This window comes from Ipomoea nil, unplaced genomic scaffold (genome assembly GCF_001879475.1).
Source record: "Ipomoea nil cultivar Tokyo-kokei standard unplaced genomic scaffold, Asagao_1.1 scaffold0268, whole genome shotgun sequence".
Lineage (NCBI taxonomy): Eukaryota > Viridiplantae > Streptophyta > Magnoliopsida > Solanales > Convolvulaceae > Ipomoea > Ipomoea nil.
This window is the reverse complement of record NW_017616696.1, coordinates 2,537,040-2,557,538: the sequence shown is the minus strand read 5'-3', so window position 1 is coordinate 2,557,538 and position 20,499 is coordinate 2,537,040. Positions and strand designations below refer to the sequence as shown.

At 36.8% G+C, this 20,499-nt stretch overlaps 2 protein-coding genes and 2 long non-coding RNA genes across 7 annotated transcripts; 2 read left to right on the top strand and 2 right to left on the bottom strand.

The window, feature by feature from the left end:
* The first annotated feature begins 1,702 nt into the window (after positions 1–1,702).
* On the top strand, positions 1,703–2,454 carry LOC109153707. Its single transcript, XR_002049565.1, has 3 exons — positions 1,703–1,907; positions 2,063–2,203; positions 2,296–2,454. It is a non-coding gene; the product is annotated as an uncharacterized LOC109153707 (long non-coding RNA).
* A 2,527-nt stretch (positions 2,455–4,981) lies between these two features.
* On the bottom strand, positions 4,982–10,027 carry LOC109148248 (3-phosphoshikimate 1-carboxyvinyltransferase 2-like). Its single transcript, XM_019296127.1, has 9 exons — positions 9,715–10,027; positions 8,013–8,501; positions 7,214–7,458; positions 6,852–7,005; positions 6,482–6,696; positions 6,282–6,399; positions 5,947–6,157; positions 5,685–5,746; positions 4,982–5,442 (listed from the first exon to the last, which is right to left on the bottom strand). Exons 2-9 carry the CDS (start codon positions 8,340–8,342, stop codon positions 5,224–5,226), a joined length of 1,554 nt encoding a protein of 517 aa, XP_019151672.1. The 5' UTR covers positions 8,343–8,501; positions 9,715–10,027; the 3' UTR covers positions 4,982–5,223.
* Positions 10,028–11,529: 1,502 nt separating this feature from the next.
* Positions 11,530–16,516, bottom strand: LOC109148187 (probable ADP-ribosylation factor GTPase-activating protein AGD11). Of its 4 annotated transcripts, none has more exons than XM_019296035.1 (10): positions 16,224–16,515; positions 15,956–16,117; positions 15,294–15,380; positions 14,832–14,916; positions 14,342–14,417; positions 13,538–13,701; positions 13,263–13,461; positions 12,953–13,069; positions 12,763–12,858; positions 11,530–12,149 (listed from the first exon to the last, which is right to left on the bottom strand). In XM_019296035.1, exons 2-10 carry the CDS (start codon positions 16,020–16,022, stop codon positions 11,826–11,828), a joined length of 1,215 nt encoding a protein of 404 aa, XP_019151580.1. In that variant the 5' UTR covers positions 16,023–16,117; positions 16,224–16,515; the 3' UTR covers positions 11,530–11,825. The 4 variants fall into 4 exon arrangements, with proteins under 4 accessions (XP_019151580.1, XP_019151589.1, XP_019151605.1 ...); XM_019296053.1 differs by having other exon boundaries at positions 11,835–12,118; positions 16,224–16,516; XM_019296044.1 differs by lacking the exon at positions 16,224–16,515 and having other exon boundaries at positions 15,956–16,118.
* LOC109148242 lies at positions 13,710–14,106 on the top strand. The gene is made up of 2 exons (XR_002048775.1): positions 13,710–13,839; positions 13,939–14,106. It is a non-coding gene; the product is annotated as an uncharacterized LOC109148242 (long non-coding RNA).
* Positions 16,517–20,499: the final 3,983 nt, after the last annotated feature.

The following is a 20,499-nucleotide window of genomic DNA, read 5'->3' as shown; positions in this document are numbered from 1 at the left end:
GGCTTGAATATCATTCATGTTGAGAGTAGGGCAAATTATGCTATGCGCACGGTGCTAAAACGGCGTCGTTTTCCGCTGTTTTAACTATAAAAAAAAATTTGTTCGAAACGCCATTAACGGCATATTCGTTATGAAATTATGAATATACAGTTATGACATTATGAATGTACAGTTATAGAATTATGAATGTATAGTTATGGAATTATGAACTTACAATTATGAACATAGAGCTTCGAAAATTATGAATTTACAGTTATTGAATTATGAATGTACAGTTATGGAATTATGAATGTACAGTTATAGAATTATGAATGTACAGTTATGGAATTATGAATGTACAGTTATGAAATTATGAACACAAAGCTGTGAATATATGCTCCTATAACGAAGCGGTCTGAAATTAAATTTAAAAAAAAAAAAAAAAAAAAAAAAGGAGGAAGATAACGGTGCTTGACGGCACCGTTACCGTGCCCATGATGCACGCTGGGCACGAGCCCACAGCATAACTATCCCGAGAGTAGTTAATATATGATAGGGTTCATTCATGAGTACATGCCATATTGGCTGTTATCTGATAGCTGTTAGTTATTAGCTGATTGTGTTAATTAGAGGGTATAAATAGTTGATAACATTAGATGATTGTAAAAAAGTGTTTGGTAAATTAGCTGTTAGTTGTTAGCTGTTTGGTATAATTTCTTTTCTCAAAAAGCTAATTGAAAAAGTTGTTTGGGGTAGCTTTTTCAATTTTAGCATTTTAGAGTTGCAAAAAGCTAATTAACCAAACATTTATATTGATATTTTAACTAAATTAAACAATTAATAGTGATCAAATAAGCCAAAATTGACCTATAGGCCAACTTTTTACCAAACAGGGCCATTATCAAGCTAAGTTTAGTAGTCTTTGACTCCATGAACAACCTTGTAAATGCATGCGACCAAAGCAAATATATGAGGGTCTTTGGATAGTGGCTAATCAGTTATTTTTCAGCTTATTTGATTAAGTTTGGCTGTTTGACTTAATCAATCAGTTAAAATGGGTGTTTGGTAAAATAGTTTTTTCTTTGAGTTGATTGTCCCAAACAGCTGAAATTAGAAATGCTACTTTGAGCAGTATTTTCATTCACCTTTTTTATCTTTTTATTTTTAAGACTAATCTGCCCCCATTGTAGATTCACCACAAAATGCCATGAAAATCTATCTAAAAAACAAGAGTGAAGAAAAAACATTTTTACATATATTTTCTAGTTTCTACGACAAAGATTAAGCCGTGGAAGCCCAAATAACATAGAAAATCAAACTCAAAACAAAAGACATGAAAATCATTTTTGTATTGAGATTTCTATTACAAAATCGAGCGGCATAAGCACAAAACACCGAGATTCAAACCCAAAAATGAAATAGAAGAATAGAGTTTTTTCCACTTTTGGTCCTATGACTTTAGTGTCTCTGTCAATTTAGGTTCATAACTTTCATTCCTGACGTAAGTAGTGCTTGACTTTGATTTTTTTTCCATTTTTAGTCCTTCCGGCCATCTGAGCTGCAAGTTTCAATCAGAATTAATGAATTGCCTTGTACATTTAAATTTTAGAAGGATAAATAAGTCTTTTACCATCAATTAAACAATAAACAAAAGAAAAAAGAAAAATTAAAATCAACATCTCATCTTCTTCTCACCGTATCTGCATCTGAGAGTATCTACAGGCTTGGGCTGTGCCGGCCGGATCATTCCGACTTGGATTGCCGGACATGCCTAAGAAGCAGTATCCAACAACTGGAAACTCCGGCAGTGGGTGCTAGAACTATCACCCCAGACTGTAATATTAGGTATGAGAAGTACCCTTTCTATAATAACACAGCCGCCTCTGCGCCTCCGCCTCCAATCCCTCCTCCTCCTCCCACCGGTGAAGGTAAAGTTTTCTTGGTTCATATATATCTGTAATCTGATGTTTTGGGTATTTTCTCTGTTTTAAGAATTTAAGAATTAGTTTATGTTAAGGTTGTGATGGATTCATCCTTTCAACACCAATTCGATCAGTACTGTAGTCTATCTCTGTTGATGCAGGAAACAGTGGAAATTCATCTTCAGAAGTGATAATTGCCATTGTAGTTCCTGTCGTTGTTGGGATTATACTCTTCATTGCAATCTTCTGTTTTGTGAGAACTACAAAAGCCAAGAAACAAATTACTACAACAAAGCAAACAGGTTAAGTTAGTTCTATACTTGTTTGTGATACAACATTCACCTACCATTTAAGCTTTTTGAGATTTACAATCTGTTCTCCATCTTTCATGTAGATGTGTCTGGATTCTCAACTGAGGATTGCTTGGAGTATGATCTTGCTACTATTAGCTATTACAGATGATTTCTCCCAGAAAGTAAAATGGACAAAGGTGGAAGAAGAAGATGAGCGGATGACTTTAATTTTTCATTTTTCTTTTATTTATTGTTTAATTAATGGTGAAAGACTTATTTACCCTTCTAAAATCTAAATATACAAGGCAATTCATTATTTACGATTGAAACTCGCCGCTCAGATGACCGGAAGGACTAAAAATGTAAAAAAAATCAAAGTCAAGCACTACTTATGTCAGGAATGAAAGTTGTGAACCTAAATTGACGGAGACACTAAAGTCATAGGACCAAAAGTGGAAAAAACGCTAGAAGAATATGCAATTTTTGTAGGTACTGAGGTGTTCTACTGCAAAATCGAGCAATGAAAGCCACGGAGATACACAGAAAACCGAACAAAAAATAATAATAATAACGTAATTTGTGTACTAAGATTTTCTACAACAAACTCGAATATCTTTTCTTCTTTCTTCGGATTCTCACCATCCCTCAATTTCGAACTCCCAAATCACTGTCGTTGATGATGCTCCATTTCCACCGCTGTGAGTTGCTCTCGCCGCAAATGGAGGTAAAGGGAAGTGGAATGCAAGTTTAATTAGAGCATCTACACCAAATCACCAATGCATTTCTTGGAGTTTTTGCACAGGAAAAAAAAAATAACAAATGGGAAGATGGTTTTTGGGAGGGTTTTTTTTTTCCTGCAAAATGTATTTTTTGTGGGGCCTGCCATGTGAGAGAAAAGAGAAAACAACAGAGGAATTTCCGGGCGTGAAGCGCAAGGAGTGCAACAAGTATGCACGCGCCTACTAGGCGCGTTTTTATACACTTTTTCAGTTTTTTTTTTTTTTTTAATTTGTTGTCGGCCTTTTTTTTTCCCCCTTTTTTCTTGCCCTCATATCTCTTTCCTAATGACACTCCAAAAATCGTGAAAAATCAAGAACGGATGAGGATGCTCGTAGGGCATTTGCTTTTTATTTGTCATATTTTGTATAATTATATTTTGGCCTCAATAATTTGTTATGATTTCAAATTCACTCTTTTAATAATAATAATAATAACAATTGATGGGGAATATACCCCGGGGTCAAGCTCCCCGTACACTCCGTGCTCCTGTTTGGGTCGGGATCAAATGGTTCAGGTTATGGTCATAGTCAGTGGGTCAAGGTCAAAAGTAGCGGCTCAAACCCGCCCAAACCTTTGACCTATAAAAGGGCCTTTAGCCTTTCAAGTTAGGAGCTTTTTCCCATTTCCACCCTCTCTCTCTACAAGATCCTCCTTCATCTCTCTAGAAGGCATACAAAGAACACTTTGAATAAAAAACCTCATCGTTCATACACATTCTACATTCATTTCATACACACACGTATACATACGGTACACATCCTGCATACTCTACGAGTACAACCGGGAATTAGTACTATCAACAATAACAATAATAATAACAATAACAATAACAATAACAATAATAATAATAATAAAATAAAATAAATAAAATAAAAATAATAATAATAATGTCCTACCAGCTAATAGTAAAAAGTTAATTTACCAACTATCTTTCTTATAACCAACTAATAAAATCAATTGGTCAAATGTGTCCTTATTAGTCATTTTACATGCAACCAGGTAATAGTAAAAAGCTAATTTATCAACCATCTTTTTATAACCAACTAATGCAATCAGTTGATCAAATCAGCTAACACAATATAAATATCTTGTTTAGATGTTATTTTTAATTAACTAGTAAAAATTAACATCTTGTCATTTTATATTAAAACTTGGTTATTTATAAAAATTAATATGCAAATAGGGTAAAATAAATAAAATGTTGATTAGCATAACATAGTATTTCTCATGCCTCATAATGGGGGTTATGAGAACATAACAAAGAAGTAAATATGAAGAAATGTCGAGATTTAAAGATGTTAAAACTTCCAATATTCACATCAATTAATGTTGGCAAAGCATGAAGACAACTTTTAAATAATCTTTCTAATTTTTGTCACAATTTACCTTAGACATGACTCAACATTTAGTGTTATAATATGAAACCCAATAAAAATTGCAACTCACAATCTTTTTCCATAACACTTGAACATATAACAAACACACAACCAAATAGGGATATTATCCATCCATACATTCTCCCCAAAAAAAAATAAAAAAAATATCATCGTACTATAAAATCTACAATTGAAACCATTAACTTGTAAAACTTATACAATTGACTCCTTTAATCCTATAAACCTTTGGCCAAAAGCTGTAAACCTCTTATCAAAATCAATAAAAAAAAATGAAGTTAATTACCGATTTAGTCCCTCGATTATAAGGATTTTACCAATCTGGTCCTCGACTTTCAAAATTTCTCAATTTAGTTCCTAACTATGCTTTTTTTACCCAAAATGATCCTAACCGTTAGACATCTGCTAACTCGGGACCAAATTGATAATTTTGCTATAGTGAAGGAACCATTTCGGTCATCACTTGCACTCTTTTCTCCGAAAGTTAATTACTGAAATGGTCACTTGACTATAGCAAAATTACTAATTTGGTCCCGAAAGTGAGAGAGTGAGTGTGTGTGTGAGTGAGAGGTTGAAGATGATGACCAAATCAAAGAAGTGTGTAAATTTGAACTACTCACACTAAGATTAACTTTCCATTCAATCAGTATAATACAAGAACCATAACTCCAAATACAATATTGAGATTCAAAATGGTCTTTGTTCAGACCAGTTATAACAGATCTGGAAACATGAATAAAGAACACAGTACACATTCTTGATGTTTAACCATAACTAAGAGGAACATGGTAGTTCCGAGTAACTCTTTCAACTAACACCGTTCTCTACCTTCCAAAATCGATGAAAAGGAAACCTTTAATGCTTGGAGAACTTCTGAAGGACCTCGAAATAATCTGGGAAAGTCTTGCGGGTACAACCAGGATCTTTAATGGTGACTGGTACCTCTGCACAAGCAGCAAGAGAAAACGCCATGGCCATTCTGTGATCGTCGTACGTGTCGATTTCTGTCACGTTTAGTCTCTCGGGTGGCGTGATTATACAGTAGTCTGGCCCTTCCTCGACTGTCGCTCCCAGCTGGATTCCAACCAAATTGCACGTGTAAGAAACACAAAAAGAATTGAAGCACGTAGTCGCTTATCGGGTGACGTAGAGATTTGAACCCATAACCTTTGGTCTGGCTCTGATACCAAATTGAAGCATGTGCTCCATCTCAACTAAAATCTTAAGCTAATAGTTGGATTGCACATTAATGGTTATATGCTCAACAAAAAGAAGAAGGAATAACAGAACAAACATAACTAGGATTGGAAGTCGACCTTTCTAAGTTCAGTGCATACAGCAATCATCCGCTCGGTTTCCTTAACTCTCCAGCTCGCAACTATGAACGATGAAAGAAACAAGATTATGAACTTCTGAAATCAGGCAGATAACCGTATGTAGTGAAGTAAGAACAGCGTAAACATAAATATACATGGAATTCGAGCAAGTTAAATCGCATTAAGTTCCACTTTCATTAGAAGTTCACGGAATATTACCTACCTAATATATCTGTATGTATCATATCAGAAGATTACATACCGTCTCTTATGGCTGTCGGACCGTCAGCAAATAGCGCAACTACAGCAAGAGTCATGGCAACATCTGGCATTTTGTTCATGTTGACATCAATGGCACGTAAGTGTTTTCTTCCCGAAGGGGCACGTGGTGGTCCTTTCACGGTAACACTGTTCTCTGTCCAGGAAACTTCGGCTCCCATCTTCTCGAGAACCTCAGCAAACTTAACATCCCCCTAAATGAAAAGAAAAACAAATATAAACTGATTCAATTCTCTCGAGAATAGAAAGAGAACAAAGCATAACGTACATAAATCATTTCAATATCATCATATCATAATGGTTAGCGAATAGCTATACCTGTAAACTGCTTGTTCCACAACCTTCAACGGTAACAGTACCCCCAGTAACAGCTGCACCGGCTAAGAAATAACTCGCACTCGAAGCATCACCTTCCACGAAAGCATTACCGGGAGACCTGACGATGAAAAGTTTCGTACATCGTAAATTTCAAATTTGAAAAATGAAGTTGTAACTATCAGCAGTAACGCAAAACTTACTTGTATTTCTGACCTCCGCGGATCAAGAACCTGTCCCAGCTGTCACTATGCTCTACACTGACCCCAAACCGCTCCATCAACTTAATAGTCATTTCAACGTAAGGAACAGAAATTAGTTTATCAACGATTTCAATTGTCACATCTCCTAAAGCCAGGGGAGCGGCCATCAGCAGAGCAGTCAAATATTGGCTGCTAACTGATCCTGAGAGTTTCACCTGTTAACAAAGGCCATAGGATTAGTCGGAATTAGACAACTTACAAGTTCTGGGCTACAATTATAGTGGCAGATTATGCAGTCTAATGCAAGGATAATTAAGGACACGTTCCTTATATAGACCGAAATTATATTATAATGGAACATAAGTCTCACCGTCCCTCCTGGAAGGCCACCCTTTCCAATTACACGAACCGGGGGACAGTTTGTCCCAAGGAAACAATCAACATCTGCTCCAAGCTGCTTTAGACCTTCAACAAGATCACCAATTGGTCTCTCTCTCATCCTAGGAACTCCATCAAGGACGTACCTAATGATAATAAGTAGACCAAAAGAATTAGCAATCAGATAAGACCCAATGCTAATGAAGAAAATTGTTCTATTAACAATGCCAAATTTTACGATAGCAACCCTTGAGCAATCAACCATGCAAAACTCTAAAAGAGCACATTCTAAAATCTAAACTATATTGCTTCAATCAAGATCGAATATACACGAGAGGAAGAATGTTTTAAAACCTTGCATTTCCACCGGCAGCAACAACTGCAGCAGTCAATGGTCGCATTGCTGTTCCAGCATTTCCAAGGAAAAGTTGAATTTCATCTGTGGATTCCTTACTGGCAGGGAAGAGACCACCCGAACCTTCTATAGTTGCTCGCTGGATTGCGCTATCTTCTTCAACACGAAGACCAAGTGTTCTCAAAGCACCGAGCATATAATGAATATCATCACTGCTTAGTAAATTGTCTATCACAGTTGTTCCCTGAGTTCATTATGCAGAATCAGACAATAATGCACAAGGTAAATTAATGGAAAAGCATATAGAACAGAACAAAGAATGAAAGCATAATCTTTAATGATCACTGATAGGTAATAACAGTAAATGTATTGAAAGCATAATCTTTAATGATCACTGATAGGTAATAACAGTAAATGCATCATGTCTGATCAAACAACCTTATACCCCTAGGAAAAACAGCCATGTCTGATCCTATGATGTTTACAGTGTGAAATTCAAAAATCTCTTTGTGATTGCTAAAACTACTATTATAAAGCTGAAATCTTTCAACTAATACAGCCCAATAGAAACCTCAGAATCCTCTTAAACAAGACATCCAGCAAAAAGCTGAAACCTTTCAACTAATGCAACCCAATTGAAACCTCAGAATCCTCCTAAACAAGACCTCATATATAGTGAAGTTAAAAGAATTATGCGTGCATATATCAACTGTATATATAGGATGAGAGAGAGAGAGAAGGGGGGGTGGGGGGGGGTGGGGGGGGGGGGGGGGGGGGGGCTGGAAGCAGTAGGTATACCTGAGAAAGAGCAGCAAGGAGGAGAATGCGATTGGAGAGGGATTTAGAGCCAGGCAACTTGACGGTGCCGGAGATCTCTTTGATGGGCTGCAGCACAATCTCCTCCGGCGCCTTCGATGGCTTTTTGGTGGTGGCCACCGATGCCCTGACCTGTAACGGCAACCGGGTGGCAGTAAAAATCGAATCTTTATTACTCTTCAAGAACTTAACAGAAACAGCTGATTTCTTCAGGCTGCTCGACCCCAACAAAAGCGACCGCGAAGGCAGAGGGGTCTGAGGTTTGGATAGATTGGTGGGATTCAAACGCAGACCCTGCATCATGTGTGCCATATCCTCCCACTGCACAGAGCTTGAGACCTTTCAATTGAATTTGGTAGGTGGGTAGCTTGAAAGGGGTGAATCAGAGAGTAGCGTGGCGACAAGAACTTGTATTAGTACAATCCCTCTCAACAACCCACTTCTGGTTGAGCAGGTGGACTCGTTTTATCTCTACCAACAAAAAGTAGGTAAGGATATCTTTGCAAACATCATCTTATTTAATTACTAATTTCAATAAAAATAATCAACATTTTGATAATGTTATAAACAATTAAATTACTAAAAAAAGTTATTTTAACACATTATTTTATGTTGTATGTACATATAATATAAAATATATATTATATATGCATATTATAATCAGTATAATACTATAATACTTTCAGCAACAGAATACATACAAAAGAAAATCAATCTATCTATACATATATAAAAACAAAATGTTCTGTCAAAAAGAGAAAGAAGCATTTTCCCGCCCAAATATCCTATCCTATCTAATCCTATCTATAATAAAGCCAGATCTTTTCCCGGACGTAGTTTTGATAAATTTGTAAGACATTAATTGTGCAATTATTGTGTTTACATTTACTGCAAAAAACAAAGAATACTTACAAATATCAAAACTCACATGTTTTGAAGTGCAAATGACTTTTACCATCTCCAAGACTAACATTAATTGATTGGAGATGAATTTAAAATTCAAAATCAATATTTAGAACATCTACACCTACTTCAACACTATAAATAAGTCATCATACCACAACCAGTACTACAAAATTTGTTCTTGCAACAATCAATAATGCTGAAAGTGGCAGAGTATTGTGAGGACGGTCGTTGGCTTGAATTGGGTGAAGATTAACCATTTCTTAGATCTCTTATGGAGCTTTATACCGTGCAATCTGGGGAAGAAGAATATTTCTAGGAGCTGGAGAACTTAGGGTTGTTAATCCCTTTTATTAATTTTAATATGTAAAAATAAAAGGTAAACAACTAAAACTATTTTTTATGCAATCCTAATAATTCGTATAGGCCAAATGTTTCTTCACCTATTGTTATGTTATTACCATGCTGGCATTCAAGCTCTGATGATGTAAACTGAATTATGACTCTAGCCAATAATAAGCACTAAATGATGAGACGCAAATTAGATTTAGTTAACAGCTTAACACAAGAACAAATTTAAAAATCAACAAACAAACGATACAAATTGAAACATAAAAATAAAATAAAATAAGCTCATCAACAATTGATCAAGATCGAAAAATGCAGGGATTAGGTTTTGGAGCAGTAGCAGTTTAGATAAATTAATGATCCTCGACAAACCAACCAGAGCAGCAAGTTACTAGATTTTCCTTTTTCTATAAAGTAAAAAATGAAAACTTACTTTGAACCTTAGAGTCACACTGACTGACTCAGTGAAGCAGAGACGGGCTGAGGTGAGGCCCGCAGAGCCGCTGAGTCGATGAAGTGAGGTCTGACGGCGAGGGCGGACCAGAGGCGGTGAGAGACGACGGAGAGAACCGTCGTCGAAGAGAATGTGTCTGCGCAGACCTTTGAATTGAATTTGGTAGATTGAAAGGGGTGAATCGGAGAGTGGCGTGGCGACAATAACTTGTATTAGTATTTAGTACAATCCCTCTCAACAACCCACTTCTGGTGGTTGAAAGACTAGGTTTTTTTCTCTACCTACAACAAAGTAGGTAAGGATATCTTTGCAAACATATCTTTTTTTTTTGTACATATAATATAAAATATTTATTATGTGGGCAGCCATATGGTTGAATAGCGTTAAGGGTTGTTCTGTGTTAGATGCTAGGGTCTGGCCGAATTAGGCACACCGATCCGAGTTTGGAGAGCCTGCGATTCAAAGGGCACAACTGGTTGCATTCAAAGGGCACAACTGGTAGGGAGCTGTTGCCGCTTTCAGATGTGGAGCCTGTCGTTAGTTTTGGACAGGGCGAAACCAAATTGGCTCACGACAGGGTGAAACCAGATTGGCCCAAATTGACTCAGATGTGAGTAAAGGCTGATCCGCGGAATATAATGAGGGCCCGACCACACAGGCGTTGTGCGTTGCGACGGGCTCTATGCCCCGGGATTCGTCTAATTTCACAATAATAATGACTAATTTCCAATCCTAATTATTATGGATTTATATTGTAACTGTTAAACAGAAAAAGACAGAGAGTGGAGAGGGAAAGGTCAGGATCATCTTATTCCTTATCTTCATCATAGTACAGTGATCTATATATACAAGATACAATGAAGAGATATAATAATCAGGGTTGTAAAAATCGGTCTAGGCGCCCGCCTAGGCGCTAGGTGCCTCTAAACCGTGACGATTTCCCCCCTAGGCGCCCGCCTAGTGCCTAACTCGGCCGATTTGGCCGCCTAGCGCCTAACTCGGCCGATTTGGCCGCCTAGCGTCTAAGTTAGTCGAGTTAACTCGTCCATTTCGGTTGAGTTAACCCAATCGGCTCGGCCTATTATATATATATATATATATATATATATATATATATATATATATATATATGTGTGTGTGTGTGTGTGTGTGTGTGTGTGTGTGTGTGTGTGTGTGTGTGTGTGTGTGTGTGTGTGTGTGTGCACGCGCGCATACATATATATAATGACATATATACACTCGTAGACTAGTTTGATACTTTGAATCTTTGGATGATTGAAGTATTTGAGTATTTTTAATTTTTAATATTGTTTTAATGTTTTTTTTAAAAAAAAAAACCATTGTTTTGATGTTATGACTTAAGAATTATCATTAAATTCATTTATTTGGATGTGTTATTTGATTAAATGTTGAAAATAACCTCATTAAAATTGTGAAATTGCAAGTCTACCACTGTTTTTTTGGCGCCCGCCTAGATTCCGCCTAGGCGCTGTCCGGGCGCCCGACTAGCGCCTAGCGCTTACTGCAACCATGATAATAATAGAGAATAATTACATCCGTTACAGACGTTACAAAGCTATTATTAATGTCCACCATAAATCTATTTACAACAGTAACTTTATTGTTTGATAAAAAGTAAGTCAATCAAATATAATCGTACTAAAGATCAAGCTTACTATTTTTTTTTTGATATAAAATATGAATAGTATTTGCATAATAGTCTATATAAGTATTTACATACAACTAAAGGACTAAAATTACATTTAAAAATGAATCCAAAGAAAATATTACCAGTACATTCACAAGGAGTTGTTAGTAATTGCATTAACTAATGAATTTATTTAATTTACATAGAAAATCTAAAAATGGATCCCCTCCATCCATCAAACAAACATCATTATATTGCACACTGTTTCTAGGTCAAAGGTATCCCCCCAGTATCTCTGAGATTAATTGCAGCTTAGAAGCAACAACTAACTCAGCAGAGGCTGCAAAAATTTTCCCAAACTGTTTCTGAAGCAAAATAAGCTATCATATGATATCTGTAGTGCAAATGCAAATGGATTTTGTTTTCAGTTTAACTTTGTGAACTATTGTGAGAGAGACACACATTCAAGCTCAACCTCCAACACTCCCCTCTCAACATTCTGCAGCTTTAAGACTATTTCCTGCCTCACTGTACCTTCTGCGAGGTTTATAGTGCCATCTGGTGGAAGTGGGGGCGGGGGCAGGGGCAGGGGCGGGGGCATGGCGTTTTCTGTTTCCGCTTTCTTTGGTGTCCGGGGCTGCTGCTGCACCGGATCGTTCTTGGTGGAATTCTCAGATGCTCTCGCAGCCACGAGGAGAGGTTGGATGTCGATCTCCGCCTCCCCCATAAAATCATCTGTCGTAAATGTATCCTTGTCAAACACATGCTGCAAAATCATTTCAACACTAGTTGGTGACTTGAAGTACAGTTCAGTTCCACAGCACCCTATCTAATCTATTTCAAAAAGATGAAAAATCGCAGGATATTATAGATTAAAGAGTTAATTCCACCAGAGATCCCTTGTCTTTCGTGGCAATTCCAAATTTAGTCACAGCCTATCGTTTTCGCCATTTAACATCCCAGACTATTGTTTTTTTGGACATTTTTAGTCCTTTTCATGACTTTTCCTACTTTTAGTAAGGGCATATTTGTCTTTTCATATTTTTCTTTTGTTATTTTTTCGGTTTCAACTGATTTAATCGGTTTAAAACTTTAGGTAACCTCTGATTTTTAGTAACCATATTTTTCAACCGGTTTTTAGTAAAGTCCTAAACCAATTAAACAGGTTGAAACTCAAAAAATAACACAAGAAAAATATGAAAAGACAAAAATACCCTTACTAAAAATAGGAAAAATCATGAGAAGGGCTAAAAGTGTCCAAAAAATAATAGTCTGGAATGTTAAATGGCAAAAACGATAGTCTGGGACTAAAAATTTGAAATTGTCACCAAAGACAAGGGACCTCTGGTGGAATTAACTCTTAGATTAAATGAGCCTACCACTTTTAGAGGAGGGACGTTCTCTGGAATTGACAACATTAGTTGCTCGTTCCACACCGGGTTCAAATTGTTTTTTATGACGCGCGTCTTCACTGACTGCAAGGAAAAAAGATGTCACGACTTGAAAGAATACAATAATGTAGAGCTCTTTTAAGCTCTCGCTGATATGAAATGCAACCGAGAGATTTACCTGGTTTCCCAAGGTTAGAATAACATAAGGATCGCTGGATACCATATCACGGATAGCTAGGTTGGTGCCCCTTACCACATTCACTTTGATCAGTCCGATGAATTCAACCATACCTGCCTATAGAAAAATGCCCAAAATAATATCGAGCTGTTCATTTGTTTTTATTGAACTGAGATATTAGATCAAATATTTTAGCATAAAACTCTGTAATATTTAATGTATCAATGAACTTTCTTTATGTTCCTCGAACAATCTTAGTTATAAAGCCTTGACTACATTAGACACAAATCCTTGCAGCATAATAACATACCATTGAGTTACTTTTCCTAGTCGCCTTCTGGGTGTCGGACTCTTTCTTTCTCCAGCTGTTGCGAAATGCAAATCCCAGACCATGGATTCGATGGCCACCCGAATGTTTCTTCTCGGAGGTTGAACTAGAAGAAGTTGTTGGAAGCGGGCACATCAAATGTAAATCGGAATTCACAAACTGTTGCAGCTCGTATTTTCTCCTGAGCATTGACTACGAGAAATTTTCAGCATAGAAACATATATTACATATGAACGATGAGATTGAAATATTATTACCTGATAAAGTCATTGCGCTCTTCGGTGGACGAATCCGGCTTTATCTTTTTATAATTTTCTGGAAAGGCAGCTTCGTACTTCAAGTTTGCAACATTATTTCCGCCCATCTCAGTTAAAATATCAACTTGCTCATGTGTCCACTCATCTAATTTCACTGAAACCACCTGGAGAAAAATTCGGGATGTAAAGTTACTCATAGGAGATAACAGTTGGATGTGTGCAACAAAGACTACCAAATTATCTCATCAAACGATGAAATCACTAGACGTTGAGATCAAATATTGCACTTCCGGGAGGGGAGTGTTGAGCATATAGCCATTAATGTGCAATCCAACTATCAGCTTAAGCTTTTAGTTGAGATGGAGCACATGTTTCAATTTGGTATCAAAGCCAGACCAAAGGTCATGGGTCATAATGCTTATTCTTTTCTTGGATTTAGCATTGAAACCGACAATGCAACTAAAGACTTGGGGTAGAAGATGCTCACAAAGTCACACCCTTATGCTTACTAGTCATGTCGAACGGGAGAAGCCATTAAAATGCAGCTTATCTCATCAATTGTCTTCCTTCAAAAAAACTAAAGTTTAGCACTCCACTAAATTGTCTACCGAACTTCTCCCTCATTTCCGTCCTAAATTTTCACTTCTACCTCAAGTCTATAAACATTTCCATGATACAAGTCCAAGCCATGGAAAACTAGGCCCCGAAGCAATCAAATGCATTGTTCTTGGGTACTTGCATGCCCAAAAAGGCTACAAGTGATATCGTCCCTCTTCTAAATAAAGAAGAGGATTAGTACCCTACCTTCGATATATGCACTCCAAGGCTTCTATGTACACCCGAGCACTTGATACATATAAACACTCCAAGACTTAAAGACCTGGAAATCATCAAATGAACATATATGTAACAGTATAAAAGCAGGGTGAAAAGACCATCTTATAAAGAGACCAAGTAACTTCTTAGTCAAGGTGCCATTATGAAAATACGAACATAACAAGGAACTACTAAGAGACAAAAATAACTGTTCATTGGCGCAATTTTCATACATTCTTGTCCAACACTTTCTCCGAGTGTTTGTTTTGCAGCCCAAGTGTAAAATAATGATTTGCAGTGTTCACCAGTGAGGCATGTTACACAGAATGTATGAAACCAGACAATCAGATGGCATAAAAACGAAGTTGGACTTTACTCTAGGTATGGTTTAGTTACTAGGCGTGAAAAATGGACTTCAGTAACAAGATTTAGTGGGTAAGCAAAAATAAGCAGCATAACCAAGTGCATTGACACTTACACCCATTTTGGATCGGGAGATCCACAATCTGCACAAAATTGATTGCCAGACTCTTTCATTAGAGCCTTTAGTCTACATCGAGGACCTGACAGAAACAAAGTAATTAAGACACTGAAAAGGAGCCTATTTTGTATAACATGGGCAGAGAAGCAAGAGAATCAAACGTGGGAAATTGAGCAAAATTGAATAAGAGGAGATAAAGAACAAGAAAAGAGAATGATGCATTACTTATTTTCAGGAAGGAGTTTTATCGATTTAAATGTGTTTCTTTGGCCAATTATATAAGCTAGGAAGGGCAAGCAGTCAAGCACAATAGGCTTATAACAACAAATCCAAGCACTAAGCAGAAACAAGGGAGCGAATCAGAAACTGAGTAGTGTGCAGATGATGAACAAATTACACTGTAGTAGAAACTCGTAAACAACATTCTAGTCCCAAAATTAGAAAGCAAGAATCACGTACTCAAAGAATAGTCTTGCATTTGCGGTTCCATCTGATCACTATCACTTGGAGAAGTGTCCATTTGTAGAAGGTCATAGAGGCGGGCACCTTAACAAAATGGATTAAAATAAGGTTGCTTTTTATATTAATAAGCATCTCATAAAAATAAGCTTGATCTCCGTGATCAAGAAACACACCAGATAAACGAAAAGAAAACAAAATATACAAATTTAAAATCCAAGAAAAATCAAAGGCATAGAGTAAACATCAAACGAACGACGAATTTACTAAAACTCCAATGATTCTACGAGTCCATGTGGACAAATTATAATATAGGAAACACATACCAAGCATTTGACAGATTATCATTGCCACCTAAAACTCTAAAAGAATGTGAAATACGCCACAAACTAAACGAATTGACTACTCCCTCACAGAGGTGACAATTCTAAGCACATTAACCATCTCACAAGCATACCAATTATGTAAATGCATTACAAAGCAAATATTACTTTTATTTTTCCTCTTTTAAATCCTCCAAATCCTCTCCCTTGTTGCTAGGGTTAGGAAACTTTGGCAAGGGCAAGATTTTAAATAAAAGTACCCAAGAACAATTCAATAATAAATGCAGAATTAAAGAATAATTTAATTGATTTCTGGATAAAATAAAGAAAAGAAACTACCAGAGACATTATTGCCCTCTGTATTGCCCACTGTATTGTCCTGTGTATTGTCCTGTTGAACAGACATTTTTCAGCCTCTGAAATGAAAGATCCAGATCAGAAAGGCTAAATGCACAGCACTACAATCCTAATCCTAATGAATCCATTTCTTCGGCACCAATTCTGCATTGAAATTAAGGGTCACAAAGATCAATTTCCCAAAAATTAAAAGTTTTCTTATCGAATGCAAGGAAATTAGAAACAGATAATGCAAAGACAGGAAACATACATTCTCAATTGAATTCCACCAGAAATTGTGTATCACAAATATGCAGAGAAGAAGAAGATGTTAGGTTGATAAAGGGTATATCAAATTGCATTCAGAGTTACAGGATATATTCCATACATGAACATATGTCTACATTCATCAACAAATTTCGTCATCAAAATCAACTAAATTTTCATAAAAAGATTCTCTTTCGGTTGTCCGAACTCTTTTTCTTTTAATTGGGGAAAAAAAAATAAAAGAAGAAAAGTCAATTGTTGTTGGAAGGTTGGTTAGACAATTACTGGATAACTTCTCAGTCCCACGCGGGTGCACTTGTGGCGCCTATTCACTGTTCTAGTTTTCGTTTTCCTTATCCTTGGTTTGGCCGACATAATTTTCCCCATTTTGGTTTACGTTCCGTAAACTAAAAGGAAAATATTATGTATACTTTGACTCTATACTCCTAATTTTTATTCTTACACACAAAATCTTGATACACTTGTATTGAATGCACATGAAAAAAAATGACTTATCAGAGTCCGTCACATCAGAAAGTAAAATTTGAGAATACATATAGTAAAACTCAATTAAAAAATAGACCTAGGGTGAGTCAGAGTTAAATGCTCATTACCCTACATCTATCACTCACAAACTTGACACACCCTAATGTGGCAAGTTGTGACCGGTTAAGATATGAAATAAAAAAGATTAAAAAAAAAAAATCAAACCAATTAAAACTTGTCAGATTAGGGAGTAGAAAGTTTGTGAGTAGTAAATGTAGGGGCACTAAGTATTTTTCATTCTTTTTTAAATCTTTACACTGTTTTTTTTTTTTAAAAAAAATTCCAAATTGATACTTTAATTTACAAAAAGTTCACAGCCATTATACTCCAATAAGTGCAGAAAGTTCACAGCCGTTATCCGAATAAACGCTCTAGATGAAGCCAGCCTCCGCCTTGCAATTCTAAACGGCAAAGGATTATAAGGAGGTAAACTATCTTAGGTTGTCCATAGCTGACTGTTCAAACAAAGAAAGCTAATAGGCAACTTCCATGAAAAATTGAACTTGAAATCTTGTGGTTACTAAGTTAACTATCGACCAACTTAGCTAAGATTTCCCCAAAATTAACGTTACTTAACTTTTGAAATTTTGTCACTTTTAGTTTTCAATTGTACTAAATGTGGTCTTTGGAGAACTAAGATTTATAAATTTTCAAATTCAACTGCTAAATTTGTTAGTTATAAAGTTGATAATTAAAAGCAAAAAAAAAAAAAAAGACAATAATTTATTTTATATGTAGGTGATTTCCACTTCGTCGGACTAGTCCTAAGCCCACAGTACCCCGCTATTAGAACCACTACAGAGGTAAATCACGAGTCGCGTAATCAGCTCACTTGTTGGACCCTAGTCTTCATGTGCGCATTAGGGATCCAATCCACACATTCCATCATCCTGGGCACCCCCCCCCCCCCCCCACACACACACACACACACATACACACATTGTCGCCTTTAGCCGTGACTCCAAGTCAGGCGACGAACCACTACTCTATGTCTTGGGGGCAAAGTTATTCGTTGAGGGAGTAGGTTCATGCAGCCTCGCAAAGGAGGTAAGCAATTTTTGGAAGCATATCTCTGGTATTATGAGGGCCATTACGCGCGTAACAGCCTGTGTGGCAGCAGAGAGTCTGATATTATGAGTCTTCTACGGATAGTTTCTACTATTAAGATATGATGTCACAAGGGGTCGTTATGATCGTTAACGCACCCTCATGGCGCGACACAGTTCAGTAGATGCGCATATTTTGCATATGATTTAACCCCTCCATTTCCCAATTATCCTACTTTCTTTCTTTACCTCCAATTATGCACCCTCTCAAGTACTCTCTTCAAGGTAATGCTCTCTAATCCATTTTCTTGTTCAAATTATCATGTCTACCCATTTATTGTGTAATCCTATGCTTTATGCAATGATTATGTTGCTTAATGTATACTTGTGAGTTGCATGACCTTGAGGTGTGGAAATCATTTTTGTAGCTAATTATTGTGTCTATTGGTCATTAATTTGGGGAAATGTTTTAATTGGAATGCCTATGGTCTATAGCCATCTATCTATTACTTGTCTTTTGTCTAGGTGATGGTGGGCCAAGAAACTCCTGTTGAAAACCTAAGGAGGCAAAGTGAGCATATCCGCAAGCGTGAGGAGTCAAGGAAGAGAGCACCACACTCATTTGGTTGCCTGGAATGCACATTGAACCCACCAAAGAGGGGTGAACCAAATGTTGACTCCGATGAAGACATCAACCCTGAGGGATGGGATTCCGACTACCTAATAACCTTCTGCACCATGCAAAAGGCGTACAAGGCGGAAGAAGCGACTCGAAACCGTGCTCTCGAAGCCCCAACTGAAGTCCCTCCAGCGAAACCCCCGCCCCTCATGGGTCGCTTACCTCCTGACACCACGTCCACCACCACTGCAAGACCAACCCTAACGTTTCTTGCTCATTTGAGTTGTTGATTTTTTATTGAGACATTACACATAGGTCTATATTGATGGGATACATCATTGACACTCTTTATTTTTCCTGCACTTTCATTTTATGTTCTTTACTTCTATCCTATTTGTTTGTACTAATTACTTTTGGTTATCTTGTTGTGTTAATTGCCAAAGGATTCTATCCTATTTGTTTGTACTAATTACTTTTGGTTATCTTGTTGTGTTAATTGCCAAAGGATAGGGTATGATCGTGGGGATCGACTTCCTTCTAATGATATATTTGAGGGAGTATCTTACCTTCTATTCCTTTCTCTTTCATTTCTTATTCTTGTCATTCCTTACTTTGCATTGTTTGTGCCTCCCCATACACACTTCTAAAGTGTGGAAAGGGGAAGTTGTATACTGGCATTGCCATACACACTTCTAAAGTGTGGAAATGGAAAGCTTGATTTTTCTCATCCCACCCTTATTCTAAAATGTGGAAAAAGGAAACCATGGTTTGCCCATCCCACCCTTATCCCTAGGCTTATTTTCTTTGAACATCAGGACGATGTTCCTTTCTGAAGTGTGGAAAGGGGTGCCCGTTGCACTTGACACTTTCTTGTGTGTGAGCTAATCATTTGAAGTGTCCGTTGCAATTGACACTTTCTTGTGTGTGAGATAATCATTTGAAGTCATAACTCTCAATAATTGGATAAATATGTATTTGTGAACATGTATGATCCAATGTTGTGTTGTTTTTGTTTTTGGATTGTCTATGTATTTTGAATGGTTTATTGCATCAAAAGTTTCGTGAATTGCCTTCTTAACCCATTTGTGAGACTTGTTTAGAGCCACAATTACACACTTCCACTTTAGGCTTGCAATTAATATTCATTGTATGTTTGTATGTAATTTAATTGATTGATCCTTGAATGGTGTCTAAGTGAGCCGAAGCCGTAGGGTCAACCCGCACTCACCCCGTAGGGCGGGTTAGAGTCATAAAAAAGATGTCCCACAAAAATACTAGCTTAACAAGCCTGGCCCGCAGCCCGCGGGGGTCGCGGGCTAGGACATGTTTATTAAAAAAAAAAACCTACAAGACATCTTTTTGCTCTAGTCCTCAAATTGCTTTGGAACAATCAAAATCTAATCAAATATTGGGTTGGTCACTGGGTCCCCAGTTTCCCCCTAATGGCCTAATCTACTCCAATCTCTATAATACTTTTGATTTTCTTTAAGAGTCCGTTTGGAAAGTAGGAAAATGAATTTTGGAAAATATTTTCTGTAAAATTAGTTATTTTTCACAAAATATTTTCCTTTATAGTGTTTGACTGTACATCATAAAACTGTCTTTATGTGTTTGATTCATTTTCTAGAAAATAAGCAAGAAAATGAGCATAATTATATACTTCAACATTTTAATTGTTATATACCCAAAAAAAAAAATTGTTATTGTTTTGTTTAGAATATAACAACTTTTATTTTAAATTCCATGCAACATAAGTTTGGGCGGTAGTCAATCATGGTGGTGGTGGTGGTGGTGGCGATGAGGGTGCAAATGAAAAATGACTTCCTAAAAAAAAATGGGAAAGTCATTTTCTAAAAAATTCCCTTTATTTTCCATTGACCACACCCCTATTTCCATTGACTTTCATTTTCCCCTTTTAGTCAAACACGGGAAACACACCCTTTTATTTCTGTGCTTCCTCTTCAACCTCAATTCCTTTTTTCTCTTCTTCTTCCACTTGGCTCTCAATTCTCATGGTGACTGAAGCAAAAATCGCAACCCAAAAAAAGCTTTGAGTCCAATTGTAGTGC

Bases quoted from the DNA above. Each gene is read 5' to 3' on its own strand.
- LOC109148248 (XM_019296127.1), bottom strand. From the start codon at position 8,342: ATGGCACACATGATGCAGGGTCTGCGTTTGAATCCCACCAATCTATCC. The intron at 7,006-7,213 runs GTTTTAAAACAT...TATTATCATTAG, and splicing joins GCTGCCGGTGGAAATGCAAG to GTACGTCCTTGATGGAGTTC. The intron at 6,697-6,851 runs GTGAGACTTATG...CTTTGTTAACAG, and splicing joins GTGGCCTTCCAGGAGGGACG to GTGAAACTCTCAGGATCAGT.
- LOC109148187 (XM_019296035.1), bottom strand. From the start codon at position 16,022: ATGTCTGTTCAACAGGACAATACACAGGACAATACAGTGGGCAATACA. The intron at 14,418-14,831 runs GTAAGTGTCAAT...GATGATTTCCAG, and splicing joins TCTCCCGATCCAAAATGGGT to GTCTTTAAGTCTTGGAGTGT. The intron at 13,462-13,537 runs GTAATAATATTT...GTCAATGCTCAG, and splicing joins GAGCGCAATGACTTTATCAG to GAGAAAATACGAGCTGCAAC.